The 19,239-nt window shown below is 34.9% G+C and overlaps 1 protein-coding gene across 2 annotated transcripts in view; it reads left to right on the forward strand.

Annotated features, from left to right (window-relative positions):
• Positions 1 to 18,936, forward strand: part of LOC148948855 (putative E3 ubiquitin-protein ligase RNF144A-A) — a 154,306-nt gene extending 135,370 nt beyond the window's left edge. For both annotated transcript variants that reach the window (XM_089094753.1, XM_089094754.1), the window contains exon 6: positions 17,295 to 18,936. In XM_089094753.1, coding sequence (XP_088950879.1) covers positions 17,295 to 17,549 — 255 coding nt within the window. In that variant the 3' untranslated portion in view covers positions 17,550 to 18,936. The remainder of the gene's footprint in view (positions 1 to 17,294) is intronic.
• Positions 18,937 to 19,239: the final 303 nt, after the last annotated feature.

Here is a 19,239-nt window from a genome sequence, read left to right on the forward strand (position 1 = left end):
GAATTAAAATCTGATTCTTTTGATGTATCTATTGGTATCAAAATCCCGTTTTTTAGAGTTTCGGTTACCATTGAGCCGGGTCGCTCCTTACTTACAGTTCGTTACCACGAACTGTTTGATTTATTGTGATTAAAAAATTTCGTTGTGTTGATTGGCTCAAAATTCCCTACATAAGAACCAATCCGGTTTTTCCTTCTTTTTACTGGCACAAAATTTGACAGAGCAACAATGGATTAAAAAGCCGGGGTTATTTGGCTTGAAAATGCTTAAGGAAAAATGTAATTATTCCCTGTAAAATAGAAGCTTCGAAATAAGCGATTTCTTAGGCTATACTGTTTTTAAGCTATTCCTCAATTTGATACTGTTTAGACCTTTTCATCTATGAAATGTATATTAGGTATACAAAATCAAATTGTGGATACACCGATATGACTATTCCAGTTTTATTTTTCATAGTTTTTAGAGGAACACTAGATACTTTGCGACTGAACTAGATACAGAGCGACTATACTTTGAAATTCGTTCAAATACAAAAGGGGACACTTAATAGTTTTGTAAAGATTGTTGTCACAGTTTCACAGGCGGCATCAACCGATTTGAGAAGGAATCATCTGCAGTTAATGTTTTGGGCTCATTGCCGGAAATTTCAGCAACTCCAATGTGAAATGAGAGTGGGTTTGAGTTCCTTGATCACCGATCTTTTTAGTTTACTGGTAAACCTGGTATGGAAGCAAGTCTTTTAAGCTTTTGAATGAAAAGTAAATTAGCTTAAATCAGTTGAATCTCCAAAAAGACAAAAGGCATAAGCGACTGCGTCAAGACCGTATATGTGGGGAGGGGGGCTACAGAGTTTGAACCCCCATTCCTCCTTTTTTGTCCGATTTGCCCTAAATTTTTGCCCGATTCGTAAAAATGTAAACAAAAACATATAAACATAATTTTTATTTGTTTTTAGTTTACAAAAAAAAAATCCTGGATCTTCCTTTAGACTATGTATATTAAAAAATTAATCTTCATTTGTCAATCATTCCATTGAACAAGGAATTGTTTTAGTAATCAATTGTTTTAGTAATCAGATCATGAAAAGTTCTTCAAGGAATTTAGTGCAAGACTTGAAGACCAAGAAGAGCAAATATGGCAAGCAGCTGTGGACAAATCTCCGAGTCTTACTTTGTATTAAATAAAAAAAACAAGTTTTTTAAACTGAAAGTAAGTAGCGACATTAAAACTTAAAACGAACAGAAATTATTCCGTATATGAAAGGGGCTGTCCCCTCCTCAACGCCTCGGTGTTTAAGCTAAAGTTTTTTATTGTTTTAAGAAATAAAGTTGGGAGACCGAGTTAAACTTCAGCGTATACAGCGAAGCGTTGAGGAGGGTACAGCCCCTTTCATATACGGAATAATTTCTGTTCGTTCTAAGTTTTAATGTTACTTCTTACTTTCAGTTTAAAAAACTTGTTTTTCTTTTATTTAATTTCTGATCGTTTTTTAGTTAATGCAGCTTTTATTTGCATAAAAAGTTTACTTTTCTTTTGCTAAATGGATGTCTTTACAAATTAACTTACGTAACTAACTTCTATATTCGTATATTTTTCTTCTGGCAAAAAATACAAAGTTGCAGATTTTTGCAGATATGAGCTTGAAACCTATGTAATAGGGTTTTCTGATACGCTGAATTCTGACGGTGTGATTTTCATTAAAATTCTTTCACTTGTAGGGGATGTTTCCCCCTCTTTAAAAAATCGAGTAAATTTTCTCAGGCCTGTAGCCTTTGATGAGTAATACTAAACTTAATAAAATTTATATATTTAGGATCAGCATTATAAACACATTCTTTTGATACATTTATTGACATCAAAATTCCGTTTTTAAAAGTTTCGATTACTATTGAGCCGTATCGCTTGTTTTTTTATTGTTTTTTTATTACGTATATGTTATTACGTATATGAAGGGGTTCTCCCTTAGTCAATACCACGCTCTTTACGTTAAAAGTTAAAACAAATTTTGATTCACAAACCCCTGAATCGCAAAGGCCGTTTAATTAGAATAGATAGCTCTTTTGAAAGCACTAAAAAAACTGTAGCGTAAAGAGCGAGGTATTGACTTGGGGGAGAACCCCTCACATACGTTATAATTTCTGTTCGTTTTAAGTTCTAATATTCCTTCTTACATTTCAGTTGAAAAAACTTGTTTTTTTTATTTAATTTCTGATCGTCTAATGATCGATTTAATTTCTAATGCTTGGAAATCCGGCGCCCCCTTCATAGAAATGTCTCCAAAGTACCCCAAAGAAACCCAAATGTACCCCAAAGAACCAAATGTAACCCAAAACCAAATGTACCCCAAAGAAACATCCTCCACGGAAATATTCTCCAGAGTAACCCCCTCCTCTAGCCCCCCCCCCAGAAAAAATCCTTCCTGAAAATGGTTGTATACTTCCCAATAACCAATAAATAATGCTGGCAAGTCCGGCGCCCCCTTCATGGCAATTTCCCTTCCCCCATGAAAACTTCCATCATGAACAGATCCTCCACCATACCCACCGACCCCCCCTTACCACCCCCTACCACAAAAAAAAACTCCAGAAAACATCTGTATACTTCCCAATAAACAAAACTATATGTTAACATTGGGTAAAGTTCATAACTTTTAGCCCACCCTCTGGGAACTTCGGGGGATTAAGTCATCCTAAAAGACATATTTATCATATTTTTAACCATGGTGAACAAAATGGCTATTTCAAAATTTTTCTTAGGTGACTTTTAGGAAAAAATAAGCGTTGGAGGGGGCCTATTTGCCTTCCATTTTTTTTGATCACTTTTAAACGGAACTAGAACTGTAAATTTCCGTTCTAATAAGCCCTCCCACGATATTCTAGGATCACTGGGTCGATACGATCACCCCTGGGAAAAAAAAAAAAAATAAATAAACACGCATCCGTGATCATTCTTCTGGCAAAAAATGTAAAATTCCACTTTTTTGTAGATAGGAGTTTGAAACCTCTACAGTAGGGTTCTCTGATACGCTGAATATGATGGTGTGATTTAATTAAGGTTCTATAACTTTTTGGGGGTCTTTCCCCCTTTTTTTGAAAATCAGCCAAATTTTCTCAGGCGCGTAACTTTTGATGGGTAGCACTAAACTTGATGAAAGTTATATATTTGAAATCAACATTGAAATCTGATTCTTTTGATATATTTATTGGTATCAAAAACCCGTTTTCTAGAGTTTCGGTTACCATTGAGCCGGGTCGCTCCTTACTTACAGTTCGTTACTACGAACTGTTTGATAGAGAAGTAAAAGAAAATTTTGGTCAGGAGTTTTATTTCAAGCTGGGATTGCCCATTAAATATCTGAGGATTTGGATTCAGATTCGAGCAAATTGTCTTCCAATTTATGCTAAGGTTGTAAGGAAAACGAGGGAAGGGCCGGAGGCCGGGTGCAGTTGTTTGAGATGTGGGGAAAATGATTATGGATTGGGCCATTTCCTCCTCCGGTGTAAGCAACTCTCTCATTTAAGGGAATTAATTATCCAGGATAGGAGTGATAGGCTGCTCTGTGAGATAATGAGGTCAAGGACTTCCCATTATATTGTGGCATTAGTAAATTTTGTAGTGATGGGAAGGATGTCAAATGAAGTGTAATTTTTCTTTAGTATTTGTCTTTGTGTTTGTGGTTTTAAATGGCTTTTAAATAGAGATTATTATTATTATAGTTTTCAGCATATAAAATGTATTGAATACTATCAAAGGCCAACGTGAATCAGTATCAAAGTGAAAATTTAAGTGTCGCTTGCACCAAAACTCTAGCAATTTTTTTCTTTGACATTTTATCTCAACATATGCCATGCATTTTCATGTCAAACTCCAAACTGACGCTAAGGAAGGATATCTGGTGATGTAATTGGATCCAGGAAAGTCAAAAAATGTTTCGTTATGGCGGATTCTAGTTTTTATCTTGTTTCCCTTTTTTTTGTACTTGTGGTCTATGTTGGTCCGAAGATGAATTTATTACTTTTTTCAAAAGGCACCATGAGTGGATCCAGAATTTTTTTTTGGAGGGGGGGAGGGCTTACACAAACAGCTTTAGAACGCATCAAAAATTTGTTTATATGTATTTTCGTCCAGTTTTTACGGGTGGGGCAGCGATTTCCAGGGGGGGGGGCAGTTCAAACCCTGTATCTCCTCCCCCTTGAATACGGCCTTGAAAAGCATCCTAGGAATATTTGTGCATAGTTTCTGTTAACTAGTTTATGTTCTGCAGACTAGCATGACACGAAGCATCTTTCCTTGAGACCATTTGAGCTGCTGCTATCCAAAAGGGTCACACATTATAAATTATAAGCTTATATATTACCCATTAAATACATTATAAACTGCATGTTATTCATTATTAATTTATATGTATCACATTGTAAATTATATAAGTTGTACATTAAATATTGTGAGTTTAAAAGGAGATAAAAAAACCTCAAAGTGAAGTTTTGGATTTTTGGTTGTTCTTGTCGAACGCTTGTTTGAACAAGAAAGGTTTTGTATAGACATCGAGATAAGAAAATGATCTTATATCAAAAGATCAAAATTCAACTCTTGACGTTTTAGAAAAGGATTTTGACGTATTTAAAAAAAAGTGTGGCAAAACCTACCATCGCTGTTCCTAGCTTTGGTGCTACTCCAACCATGACAATCATTAACATGATGACAACTTTGCTACTTCTTCTCCTACTGGAACTTCTATTAACTCCTCCTCCTACTTCTCCTCTTACTGGAACTTCTACTAACTCCTCCTCTTACTGGAACTTTTACTAACATGATTACTGTTTTTACGACAATTACTACTCCTACCACGACATCTGCTGCTCCTTTGAACATAATAAAATTGTGTCAATTAAAAAACCAACCGAACCTAGATTTTCATAACAACCTTTTTCAAAGAATTGTTGTGATATCGAAACTTGAAAGGACAGCAATTAGTTACTAATATGAGACGTCAAACTCATACCTCATATGTCATACGTCAAAACTGACGTCAGACGTCAAAATAGGAATTACTGTGAATGAAGAAATCGCACCGTAAGCTGTTAAAAATTACAATGAGTTCAAAAATAGAAATTCATAATAATCTTGAGACCCAAATAAGATATAGGAAGGCGGATCGGATCAATCTATCGAGTGTATTTTATTCAATATAGTGGATTGTAAGTACTTGTTTGAAAAAAGCTACATAACCCCTTTAAAATTACTGTCGCTCATTTATGTCCTTTTTAATCTTAATTGTTTCTCTGTATGTTTGCTTCATATTCCTGCACTCGTTGTTATAGTATCTGTATCTTTCCAACTGACATTATGGAAAGGATATTCATTCATTATGGCTGGCTAGTCCAGCATGGGCACCAATTCGGGGCGGAAGGGGGATTGTCCTCCCTAGATTAAAAAAATCAAACAAAGTACTCCCTTTCCTCTACATTTTGAACATTGTCTCTTGTTTGCATTATTATAAATAAATACAAAAGAGTATTCCAAAGCACACATAACTATATCAGAGATAGAAAAAATAATCATCTCTCCCAATCCCCCTCCCCCCCCCCAAAAAAAAAATAACAGAAAAAACTTAAATTACTCTCTTAACTTTACAAGTTCATTAAAATATTTAGAAACCTGAAAGGTTGTCCTTTCTGGAGTTCCCTGCAGGATCCCCGGGAAATCCAAGGTTTCACCCTAAAAACAAATACTTCTTATATTAGAAAGCTGCTGACACCCTGCTAGAATATGTTCCACATCGCCCACTCCTAGATTGCTTGTGAGGCAAGAATAATCTGCGCCTGAGACCATGCCCTTTTCCATCAAACAAATTGTTTCAATTTTTTGAGAATTGAGTTTAATCGAGTGTTAAGGTCTTTTTTTTTTTTTTTTTTTTTTTTTTTTTTTTTTTTTTTTTTTTTTTTTTTTTTTAATGATATTTGTAAAAGGTTGAGAATTAGAGGATTGCAGCCATCTTTAATCAGGCTTTTTGAGCCTTCCCCGGCTGGTTGCTTGCATATAGTTTATTTTGTAATTAGTAGTAAATAAAGCAAGTCAAGTTTTAGGGGTAGACAATTTGCTCGAATGCGAAACTATAGTATTTATAAAATAATACTTGGGACTTACCTCGTAGTCTAGAACTTACCTACACGATAGGAACTTATTCCCCCCCCCCTCATGGAATTTCCGCTTGTGCCTCTTGGCTATTTGTTTTGATGCTTTAGAATCTACTTCTTAGACATTTACCTTGTCATTGTATAATAAAGCTTTTGTGTTTATATGCTGCTAATAAACTCTATTATCCCCCCCCCCTCTCTCTTATTTGCGCAGAAGAGAAGGTGGTGTGAAACTTAAAATAACGCACAAAAATAGACGAATTACATGAAAAATATAAGAAATTATTGAAATAGCTGTGAAAATCTCGTGATTTGGGGTGTGACACGGGCCAAAAGACATACTCCTACTCCGTTGTAAATGCATGCACATTACTAAAGTTAAAATAGGATTATGAAATACTCCGATAGTAGCCGAATTAGCGCACACCGTACACATGTCGAGGCAAAACCAAAAGAAAGAATTTCAGTGATCAGTCGGGTTTTTTCCCAAGAAACGCATAAGCCCGGCTTCGACTAGTTTAAAATTTATTTAATAGATTATTAATTTATTTGATTACAAGTCCAAGGACGCTGGTGGCATCTAGTTTTCGTAAAACTCGAGGCTGATCAGCGTAAATATTAAGAAAGAAAAGAAGTAACGCTACCCACCAAAGATATTCTCATATTACACTGTTGCAAAAGAAAATTTCCAGAATTAATGTCCTCTAGATCTTTCGAAGATATTTTGATAATCAGTTTTAAACTGTTTTTTGCTCGTTTTGTGAATTATTTTGAGTTTTCAGCTATTTCTAATGATCAACAGCAAGTTAGAAAAATTATACTTTCTGTTGGCCTACAAAAGGCTTTCGACCTGGTTAACCATAATATCTTGAAAGAAGGATGCTTGACGGAGGATGTAAATAACACCCTCCGTCAAGCAAACTTGTCACTTTCTCTTCTGAAACTTCTGAATAAATTTAGTTTATTGAGTTATAAACTAACCCCCCCCATCTCAGTTACTAAAGGTATATATTTCTTTTGTACGTCCTTTGGTCGAGTATGCTTGTCCTGTCTGGCATCTGGGCCTCTCAATTGAAGCTTCCAAAAAATCAATCATATTCAAAAAAAGCCCTGAGGATTATTTATAAAGAAGGCAAGGTCCCATATTCCTACCTGTTTAAAACTTCAAAACTTGATACCCTCGAGTCCAGAAGAAAAAATTTGTGTCTCCGTTTCGGGAAGTCAGCACAAATAAACCCCCGTACCGTACTATAGATTCCCAACCCATCCCCATCCTTTCTCCCATACCCTTTTCTACCTTACGTTATAAAAAAAAACTTTTATTCCCTTTTTATCTTTATCTTCCTGTAGCGCCATCTTTTCATTGTTAATTTCAGATTGCAGCATATGCATGGAACCCTGAAGCATTGTGTAATATCACTAAACAGAATTTTAGATAAGAATAATATGGCATTGGATTTTTACTATCCCTACCGGCGGTGCTGATCTCCATTTCATATACACTTCCTCTAGGAAGTGCAATGGGGGCCAAGGACCATCCAGCCTATGCTTTGGCACACCCTTCCTGTTAACCTTCCCCACATTTCTCCAGGTAACCATTTACAATTGGGTCGACTCTGGCTGAGCCAAACTACTGACCCCTGTTAAAAAACCAAATAACTAGCGACTTTTTCCAATTTTTGAGATATCCATTTTGTTCAACGTAGTCGAAAATTCTGGAAATTAGGTTTTCTAGGATGATAACCCTATCAGAGCCCTCAGTGCAAGGGTTCACCCAAAACGAACAGAAATTACAATAAATAACCGAGTCAAACTCAAATCGAGCAAAATTTAACATAAATTGGGCTCAAAACACCTATGCCTTCCCAAGGCCAGAACACAATTTGCACTTTATTGAAAAAAATACAAATGAATGTGCATTGTCAGTTAAATATACATATACTGATATTTAGTAATCAAAATGTTAATATTATTTGATTTATCAAAGTTATAAAAGTAAAAACATTTATATTTTTTTCAGTAAAGTGCAAATTATGTTCTGGCCTTGGGAAGGCATAGGGATTTTGAGCCCAATTTATGTTAATTTTTGCTCGATTTGAGTTTGACTCGGTTATTTATTGTAACTTCTGTTCGTTTTGGGTTTCATTTATTTATCGATGCTGATTTGTGGTAGTTTCACGCTTGGTAGATTATTTGATTTTATTTTTGCTCATTTTTGTTTAATGGAGTTCTTTACTTTTCTTTGAAAAACTTATTTTGTGGAAAAAGTTCTTTTAATTGATTAACAGACAAGATTTATTTTAAAGCCCCTTTGAAAACTTAATGGTTATGATAATACTTAAATTTCTTGGAAATCAAAAGTTACTTTTTTAATTACTTAGAAGTAACTTCCAAGTTTCACTTAAAAATAGCCTAAAAGTACAATAAAAAAAGATATTAGATAGTTAGAAATAGGGCTGTCACGCATGCCCCCCCCACCAATGCTTTGGTCACTCGATAAAAAAAAAATAAGTAGGTAAAATCGTTAAGCGAAGCGCCAGGATTTTCCCAACACCGCTTAAATTCTTTGTTCGATTAAATAAAGACTACGAAAATACTGGCATGTCACATGTTAGCATAATGTCCGAAACGGACATTGTGCTAATTATTGACTAAAAACAATCGGTAAAAATGACCAGCCAGTCAGTGAAATCCTTTTGCGGCCCCCCCCCCCCCCCGAACATTTTGGTTAGTAACGACCCTGGTTAGAAAAATGGAAATATCTCTTACGTAACTGTTACAGCTATTTGATTTTACTATTGTATCGTAAAGGGAAACACTATTGGTTAAGGTTAGCCAGAGAACTCCCCACACATGTAACTCCCGCCCAACACAAATCCTTATCCCACACCCCTGGCCAGTTAAAATGATTTAAAAATTATAATTCAAATGTCCAAATTGACGGTTTTTGAGGTTTGTGAGGCTAAACTTAAATATGAGCAAATGGCCAACACACCCAACAAATCATAACAACACAGCATGTTGCCAAAATAAATCACATATCTCTTTTAAATTGCTATCATGATCAAATGTTTTCTACCTTGTTGATTATAAGGCTCTGTGAATAGGCAGTTACAGTTGCCTCTTAACACAAAGCATGAGAACACTGCACATAAGCACAGAACACTGAAAATTAGTATGAACTCTATTTCTGAACAGATGAAGATACAATTTTCTAATTCATGAAAGTAACGTGATTAATAACATTTATTCAACAACAGGAACTGCCTGGAATAACTGACATAGCAATTTGGTTTCTATTGTTATTTAAGTAGACAACTTTAAGCAGACAAATAACAAGACCCTTAACTCAGGGTAAATTTTATTTCAAGAAATTACGTTGTCAAATAGCCTTCATAGACAAGGCATTAATTGGGCACACCAAATTGGCAAATTGGTAATGAGTGATGCAATGAGTCAACACGCAATTTCCAAAATGTAACTGCCAGGTTTTTGGGGTTGACAAGTTTTCTAAGCAACAACAAGAATCACCCAAGTCAGCTTTTTATATGGCGAGAGTCTGCATTTGTTAATATCAAATAGCTTTCTGCTTGCCAAAGCAACCTTTGCAAAAATGCAATAGAAGAAAATCTTTCTTCTGGCATAAAATACAAAAATCCACATTTTTGCAGATCGGAGCTTGAAACCTCTATAGTAGGGTTTTCTGATACGCTAAGTCTGATAGTGTGACTTTCATTAAAGTTCTATGACTTTTAGGTGTTGTTTCCCCTTTTTTTGAAAATAAGGCAAATTTTCTCAGGCGCGTAACTGTTGATGGGTAGGACTAAACTTGATGAAACTTATATATTTGAAATCAGCATTAAAATCTGATACTTTTGATGTATCTATTGGTATCAAAATTCTGTTTTTTAGAGTTTCGGTTACTTTTGGGCCGGGTCGCTCCTTACTTACAGTTCGTTACCACGAACTGTTTGAAAAAGTAGGTGTGCCTCCAATATTGGGCAACATTCCCATATACTCCACACCCACATAAACGATGCGATTTTATAAAATGCGGGTAATTTTGAAGGAAAAAATGTGCAGGAAAATAGATCCCTATGCTATGGAATATTTTGACTGATGCGGGAAAACAAATTTAAAAAAAATTTAAATTTCAAAATTAAATTTTTCAACATTTTTTGAAAAATGGATATTTACTTTTAATATAATGGATGACGACACGAAGTTTTGCATAGTAAGAAGCTTGACAAGAAGTTACATTGCTACAAAAAAGCGTAAATCCCAATAGTTGAATTTCCAATTATGCTTCTTTTTTTCCAGTATTTAAAGTTAGTTTTTCACCAAAATTTCGACGTCTTCCTTGCAAAGAGAAGCAGTATGTGAGAATATGGGTTAACTCCTCAACATTGCCCAACGACCTAAAAAAGAATTTAGTTTCATCTTTCGCACTATGAGCACCATAACCACCCAACGATGGTGATCCGCTAAGCTGTGAAATTTCTAAATTATTTTTCAGTTGTTTTGTCAGATGATTTTTTACAAATCATTGATTTTTTAGCAAATTCAAGATTTTTCTTGGACGGTAATCAAACTACCGCGGTACAAGGCCCTGCATAATTTTAAATTGACCATCTAAAATTACCTGGGTTGTCGCATCCAATAAGATGACTGCTATTTTATTCCAAATATGGGATTAGATGCACAAAATAAAATTTATTTATTCTTGTAGTTAATATTGGACTTCACATGTAGCTCTTAATTATCTCATTCTCTTTGATTTCCCACTATCACGCCTATCTACTCACCCCAATAAAGAAACTTGATGCACTATCTCAGAATATCTCAATCTGTTCGCCACGATCTCTCCCCCCCCCCCCCCCTGTAAATTTTATGTTGATTATCTGACTCGATCTCGCGTCATAGTCGAAACTGTTTGTTGAGAAGCGATCTACTCCCTTGGCGTAAAATGTGGATTGTAGTACCCCCTTATGCCTCTATAGTTTAGGAAAGACTGTGCATAATCAACTGTATGCTATATAAAATCAAGTGTTTAGTTTTATGCTGCATAGGACCACGGACAGTCAAATAAGGCCATAAAAAAGCATAATAATTTCTAAGAATAAAAACTATAAAAAAAACGGAAATGTAATGTCATGATAACAAACATGTAACGGCCGAAGACCATCATAAGGGAGGGCCAAATGCCCGTGCTGCTGAGAGCTGGATGCCCGCTCTCTCAACTTGTAAAAACAATCAATCAATCAATCAATTTATTCAATCAATAAACTGAACAAAATACACTTCAATATAAACTCCCCCGTAAGGCTCTATGGCCAGGAAAAAAACAGGGGAGAAACAAAAATGAAACAAATACATAAAAAACAAAAACATTTTCAACATCATACATTCAAACCTTTAAGAGACTCAACAGAAAAAAAAAATAATATACAAATAAATAAATAAATAAGAAAAAAAAATCATAAAATACAATGATCCACATAAAAAAAAGAAACAAAGGACCACCCTATGATCAATCAATCAATCAATTTAATCAACCAATAAATTACGACAAAAACACTTCAATATAGAACCCCCCATAAGGTTCTATGGCCAGGAAAAAAATAGGGGAAAAACAGAAATGGCATAAATACTATATATATATATATATATATATATATATATAAAAAAAAGTATTTTCAATATAATGCATTGCATTTCAACCTTTCAAAGACTCAACAAACACACGCACACACAGAAAACAAAAAAAAAGAAGAGAAAAAAACAATAATTAAAAAACCCAAACAAAAAGCAATTTTATGAGACCCCCCCGCCTAAAAAAAAAGGGATGTAGGACATTCCAATAAATTAAACTAAATTCCAAATATATATTTGAAACCAAACCACAAAAAAAATTAAACAAACTCAGTACCCCTCACAACAAATGTTTCCAACCAAGGCTAGTGTCAACCCCCCCCACCCCCCAAATAATAATAATAAAATTAACAAAAATAAATTTAAACATGAAAAATCAAGACATTAAAAAATTCTCAAGATTCTTTTGAAAGTACCAAACGAGTGACATTCTTGAGATGACTCGGGTAGGCTATTCCATACAATATGACAAGCAGTTAATGGATTAAAGTCAGACCTCACCGATGGAGTAAATAAAATATTAATATTCCTTGAATTGCGAAGATGATGCGAAGACCTATCAGTGACAAAAGAAGGAGTAGTTTGAAGGGCTGTGGGAACATCACCGTGAATTTGATGAAAAGTGAAAGACGCGCACGAAAGAATGTAGAGAGACTGCAAATCAAGTAAGGCTAATTGGGTTAGTTGTAGAACAATTTGTTTCCTGTATAAGCCTTCTTCCCTTATCATATAACTTAGAAAGAGGTTTCAAAAAAGAAGAGAAAGTTGACATCCATATTGTAGGGCAATAAGAGACGTAGGACTGAACTAAGCAATGGAACAGAATTTTTAAAACTGACCCAGGAAAAATGTGTTTTACCTTCCTCAAAATTCCAAGACTCCTTGAGATCTTCATTTTAATTAGTCCAATATGATGCTTGAATGAAAGGTTTTCATCGAGAAGAATACCGAGAAATCGGACATATCGTTCCTTAGGTCTACTGAGAGAGCCCCTTGAAAACTGGATATTAGATAACTCTGGGTACGCCAGATAAATACGGTAAAAAATAAAAAAACTTGACTTAGCAACATTTTGGGCATGGCAATTTGCATCAAACCAAAGAACGACTCTCTCAAAAAGGTCAACTAATTTGGGAAGCATCTCAGACTCAGTTCCTACTACAGTAGCAATGGTACTGTCATCAGTGAAAGCAACGAGTGTCCACATCCTGCGAAAACGATGGATTTTTTTTAGCATTGAAAGATTCAGGATGACATAGGCGACAGCAAACTGTAGGTTTTTGATTCATAACTGCAACTATAAGGTCATTAACATAAATCAAAAACAGAAACGGTCCAAGAACAGAACCTTGAGGAACACCAAACTCAACTTCAGACGAAAAGTGGGAAAGGGAATCTACGGAGATAGTTCTACCTGACAAATAGGAATCAAACCAAGCATGAGCATGTCCTCTTACACCATTGTGTGATAGCTTATACAGCAGAATCTCATGAGTTAAAGAGTCAAAAGCCTTACGGACATCTAGGAATATAGCTGTAGGAATCAAACCAGAGTCAAGCGCGGCGTGGAGAAAATTTAAAAGAGCTACACACGCATGCTCCGTAGAATGTTTAGCTCGGAAGCCAAACTGAAAATCATGAAAAAATCTTTTAGCCTCTAGAAAAGCAAGTAGACGGGAAAGCATGGTCTTTTCAAAAATTTTGCTAAAAACAGACAGCAAAGATACAGGACGATAATTGGCTGGGTCACTTCTTGGTCCACTTTTATATAAAACAATTACTCTAGCTCGCTTAAGAGAACTGGGGGAAATCCCATTTTCAAAAGAAAAATTTATAAGCTTTTTCAATGGAGAAATAACTGAAGGAAGAATGAACTTAGCTACCATTGTTGGAATACAGTCAGGGCCAGACGACGAAGAGCCCTTCAAGCTATTTACAATCCTGGCTACTTCAAAATCAGAAGCCGGATATAACACCATTGATTTGAGACAAGGCGGACCAAGATAAGATTTGTAATCTGGTTGTGACTTTGAACACCTGACTGAAAAAACAGTGGTTTTCCCAATAGTGGCAAAATGTGACGTAAATGCCACTTGAACAAATGGAATTCCCTCAACAATCACATCACCAACTAAGAGACTTGGAGGGATAGAAGAAGCTGGAAAAGAACGTTTGAGGACAGAATTGATCGTTTGCCAAGTTTTTCGAATATCCTTCCCACAATCCGAGAATTTTTTGGAGTAATAAAGGAATTTGGCCTTCCGTTATACAGAATTGAAAACATTCCTGTAGAGTTTGAATTGCTGAAGACTTGCAGCATTCAAAGATGGCTTTGCTGACTTAAAAGCTTTCCAGAGATTATTTTTTCTTCTCCAACTCTTTAGAAGACCAGGGGTCATCCATGGGTTAAGAGGAATAGATCTTTTTGACCGTGAAGTAGAGGGGGACAGAGCACATATGTCAAAAATAGACTCCTTTACTGACTCATAAAAGGAATCAAACTTTGAACGAAAATCTTTATCATCACCAAAAACATTCCATGTCTTCTCAGCTAAATGTGATCTAAGGCGGATCAATTCATTCAAACCAAACCTAAAAGAAGCTGAAGCCGACACTGGAGTGTCCACATTGAATGTTTTTTCAATAATAAAACTGGGAATTAAAGAAAAATAGTCTGAAATATCACTCACAACAACAGAATTCTAAACCAAATTAAGAGACAGAAAAATTTCATCAATTAAAGAAGCTGACGTATTGGACACGTGTTGGAATACAGGTTGTTGGTAGAATCCCAGCAGTGAGCATATCTGAGAGGAAATCCATCGTAGTAGAGGAAGCCATGTCAATATGATCTAAATTAAAGTATCCTATTATTACAATTTGACATGGATGTGTGCCTATTAAATCCGAGATCTCAGTAAAGACCTGAAGAAAAGAGGGAGGGATCCACTGGGAAACCTATAAAAATTACAAATTATCAAAACTTTACTTTTCTATTTAATTCAATAAACTAGGATTCAAAAGCCCCTTCGTCATTCCTGGACAGATCTTTTCGAACAGTATAGGGAAAAGTATCAGAAATACAGATTACTAGTCCACCCTTCGCCATCCTTCTGCGATTTGGTCACTCCAATTTGTAACCGGGTATATCTAAAAGGATTTCATTGCTAGAATTAAGAAAAGTCTCACATAATCCGATAACATCGGGTCGCCCATCAAAAACTATCTGCCTCAACTGATCAATCGATGAGCATAGACCCTGAGTATTAAGTTGAAGGACCGAAAAATGATCATCTCGTCTAGTAGCCCACTTTAAATCAGAAACATACTTACTATTAATTGATTGGGAAGTATTTAGGGAATTTCTTTTAACTTGACCAATAGAATTATTAATAATACTCAAAACATCTAAGGGGTTTCTTTCTAATTGAAGTAAACGCCCATCAAGGGAGTAAAAATCCCCAGAGCCTGATTTAAAAAATTTCATATAACTTACGGAGAATATTTATCAAATCTGCATTACAACACACACAGAATAGAATAAATAAATAAATAACTAAGAGGATATAAATAAAAACAAAAAATAAAAATTAATAAATAAATAAAATCACTACAATCATACCAATGCGACAGTACTGCAAGATACTAAACATATATAAAAAAAAAAAACACACACACACAAAACAACTTATTTTTAAACACACTCGGCTAGAGTATGAATTTTTCTAGTGAAACTTTTACCGTTAGGCCTTGCCAAAATTTGCCCACGATCAGTCCAAACATTTCTATGTCCAAATTTGTCCTTAGCGGCACATAGGATCTCACGTGGCCTCTTTGTCAATGCTTCCGATAAGAAAATTCATTTGAAGCTAACCTGGCTTTTTCTTTGAAGACTTTCTTCACTATATCACTATTCACAAATTTAACTAAAACAGGAGGGGCTTTGTCATTTAGGGAGGCATCAGTTAAAGTAGGAGATATTTTGAATCTGTAGATATTCCTAATTTAGATAACATTAATTTCAGTCGGGTTCATTTTGGTTACGAAAACTTGCAAGATTGTTACTTGGAGGTCAGATCCCGACTGCTGCTTAACACCATGCAAAATTAGCGAAACAAGTAGCACTTCTTGTTCAAATGCATCTAGTTTCATCTCAATTTTCATGATTTTCTTTTCTTGATTTATAATTTGGTTGCGAAGAGTTTTCAGCGACTGTTCAATTTTTTCAAAATTTGGTTGATAATCAAAAGTAATCGCATCATAAATTTGACCAATAATGTCGTGGGATGACTGGCGGAAGAAATCAGCCTCCGAAAACTTTTCATCAAGCTTCCTAGTTACATTTTGTATGAATTCTCGCTTAGTTTTTTCCAGTTTAAGTTCTGTAGAAGTGATTTTATCCATCAGCGGAGCATAATCACCTGTATTAGATTCTTTAATCGTTAATGCATTATATTCCTTGGAAAGCGATTTATAAATATCGGGCGAATTTTTCAATTCCTCAAATGCAACCTTTACACCTGGAGTATGTTTTGTTGAAGTTCGGCTAACGCTTGGATTATATTCTGACAAGTTGGCTTCAACAAGTCTGTATTCATCATGTGTCCCATAGCAAAATACCTTGGAAAGCTATCCTTGGACACTTTTAGTATCTTTACTGGCCAATGAGGATAATTTTTGAAGTTAGCTAACGCGATATCAAACTCTTTAAATGATGGCATTTCCTATTAAGGAGAGGACAAAAGTAAAAGCAACTTCTCTTTATTCAAGTTAAGAGCCTTAATGAAAATATTAGTTGAAATAATGTTCCAAAGATTCAATAATATATATCCAAAATATTTTATCTAATCCACTAATATCAGTCTATTCCAATACCAATTAGTTTGTCACCAAAGGTGAACACAGATCAATTCGCTCACAGTATGATTTTCTTTGTATTCACTATTTCAGGTCCTATTCATTTTCGTTCATTTTTTTCTTGAGGAGGGGGGGTAAAAAACTTCATTTGACAAAAAATAATAAGGAGTCCAATGTTTCGGTTTGTGCCAATTTTTCTAGTTTGTAATTTGATTGAGGATGGCATTTAAGATATCTTCACAAAATATTTGTTACTTATCAGACCCCTAATTAAAGTAGGTTTTTAGTTCATATATTAATTTAGCAAATAGACAACAAACATGCCCAGTATCCTGTATTTGAGGAATGGTTCTGGACATTTTCCTTTCAGGTGTTATCAGCTTATAAATTTAACGGAAGGTCTTATAATAGAGATTTTTAAATATACTCATTGAAAAAAAAGTGGCAATATACAGTTTTATTTTAAAAGGCTTAGAGGTCTGTAAATAGGAAGTTTTTTTGTAATTATACCGGTGTCTTGCTTTTATAAATGGCTTTTTTTTGCTTTGAAATACACTAGTAAGAGTTCTGCCGAGAATAATACAAACTTTTAGTTTTGACAATTTTGTTAATAATTTTATTCCCTGCATTTATTTATTTTTTTTCCAGGAAGATTTTATGCTTCGTCACTATGATAAAGGACCATGTCGTGATAAACTGGGTCATACTAAACTGTCGCTGCTATGGCATAGATTGCAAGTCGTTGCTGTGTTCTTAGGTTGTGGCATCTTTTTTATCATCGTGTCTCCCATTGTTGTTCTAGTCGCTCCTTGTGTTTGTCTGTCTCGTCGACGGAAGAAGAAGAATAAATCCGGAGATAGTGATGAAAATGAAGAAGCAAAGCGATCGCGATACTTTTTTTGAACTGCCACTTTTAACGAATTTGTTTTGTCCCATTTGTACTTGGTTGTAAATCCGGCTCGAAGGGAATTTAAAATTGGGTATTTAAATGAGAAGAAATTTTTTTTACTTTTTTCGTATATCCGGAAAAAAATCTGCTTGTCAGGAATGCTATTCAGAGGAGAGATAGACAGCTCCCAAGCGTCTCAATGTAATAAACAGCGCGATTTATTGATCTTGAAAATATTGTAAAGTTAAGGATTTCCACAAAGAAATATTGTATTTAAAGCATAGAAAAATTCTTTAAGCTTTTCCTTTTACCACAAACAAAAAACTAAAATAATACCTCTGTCTTTGGAATCAGTCACATAAAAAATTTTGAGTAAAAATTATAAGTCAAGACAAGAGCAGAAAAAAGGAAACTAAAGCAGCTCATTTCATAACTAAGTTTTTTTTAAATTTTTCAGTGTTGCAGTTATCACGAAACAAAGAAATATACAAGGACGGAATATTGAAATTTTGGATTTTTAATTATTATTCTAAATGAAACAATGTATAAACTCGGGCACAAGGCCGTATCCAAGGGGTTTGAATCCCTCCCCCTTCCGAAATGTTGGTCTGACTCGTAAAAACGTATCCAAAATGAAAAGAAAACCAATTTTTGAAGCGTTTTTAAATTTTTTTGTAAAATGGTATTTTTTGTAAAAAAGAAAACTATCGAAGAAAAACTAAAATTTGGATAAAATAATAAATAATTGGATAAATGAGTAAATAATAATTTGACGTCCTTTGAATGAGATTTTCAAAGCCAAAAAATTGCCAAAGCAGGGGAAAAATCGTCAAATAAAATGTAACCAAATCACAAACTTAAAATGACTTTTCTTTTGTATCTAGAGTGCTAATTTCTGATCAAAAGTTCTATTCAAAAGATCAGAAACGAAGGATCGATAGTCAGTCAGCATTGGCAAAAGCGTAATTGGAGGTGTTCTATTCAAGAGAGATGTTCTAAAGTTCTATTCAAAAGGTGAGAAATGAAGGATCGATAGTTAGTCAGCACTGACAAAAGCGTAATTGGAGGTGTTCTATTCAAGGGGGCGTGTTCTAAAGTTCTAATCAAAAGGTTAGAAACGAAGGATCGATAGTCAGTCAGCATTGACAGAAGCGTAATTGGAGGTGTTCTATTCAAAGGAGGTGTTCTAAAGTTCTATTCAAAAGGTGAGAGACAAAGGGTCGATAGTCAGTCAGCATTGACAGAAGCGTAATTGGAGGTGTTCTATTCAAAGGAGGTGTTCTAAAGTTCTATTCAAAAGGTGAGAGACAAAGGGTCGATAGTCAGTCAGCATTGACGGAAGCGTAATTGGAGGTGTTCTATTCAAAGGAGGTGTTCTAAAGTTCTATTCAAAAGGTGAGAGACAAAGGATCGATAGTCAGTCAGCATTGACGGAAGCGTAATAGGAGGTGTTCTAAAGTTCTATTCAAAAGGTGAGAGACGAAGGATCGATAGTCAGTCTGTATTGACGGAAGCGTAATTGGAAGTGGTCTATTCAAAGGAGGTGTTCTAAAGTCTTATTCAAAGGGTCAGAAACGAAGGATTGATAGTCAGTCAGCATTGACAAAAGCGTAATTGGAGGTGTTCTATTCAAAGGAGGTGTTCTATTGGAGGTGTTCTAAAGTTCTATTCAAAAGGTGAGAAGCACAGGATCGATAGTTAGTC

The sequence above is a fragment of the Artemia sp. Qi Xiang Cuo genome, chromosome 9 (assembly GCF_049724085.1).
Source record: "Artemia sp. Qi Xiang Cuo chromosome 9, ASM4972408v1, whole genome shotgun sequence".
Taxonomy (NCBI): Eukaryota; Metazoa; Arthropoda; class Branchiopoda; order Anostraca; family Artemiidae; genus Artemia; species Artemia sp. Qi Xiang Cuo.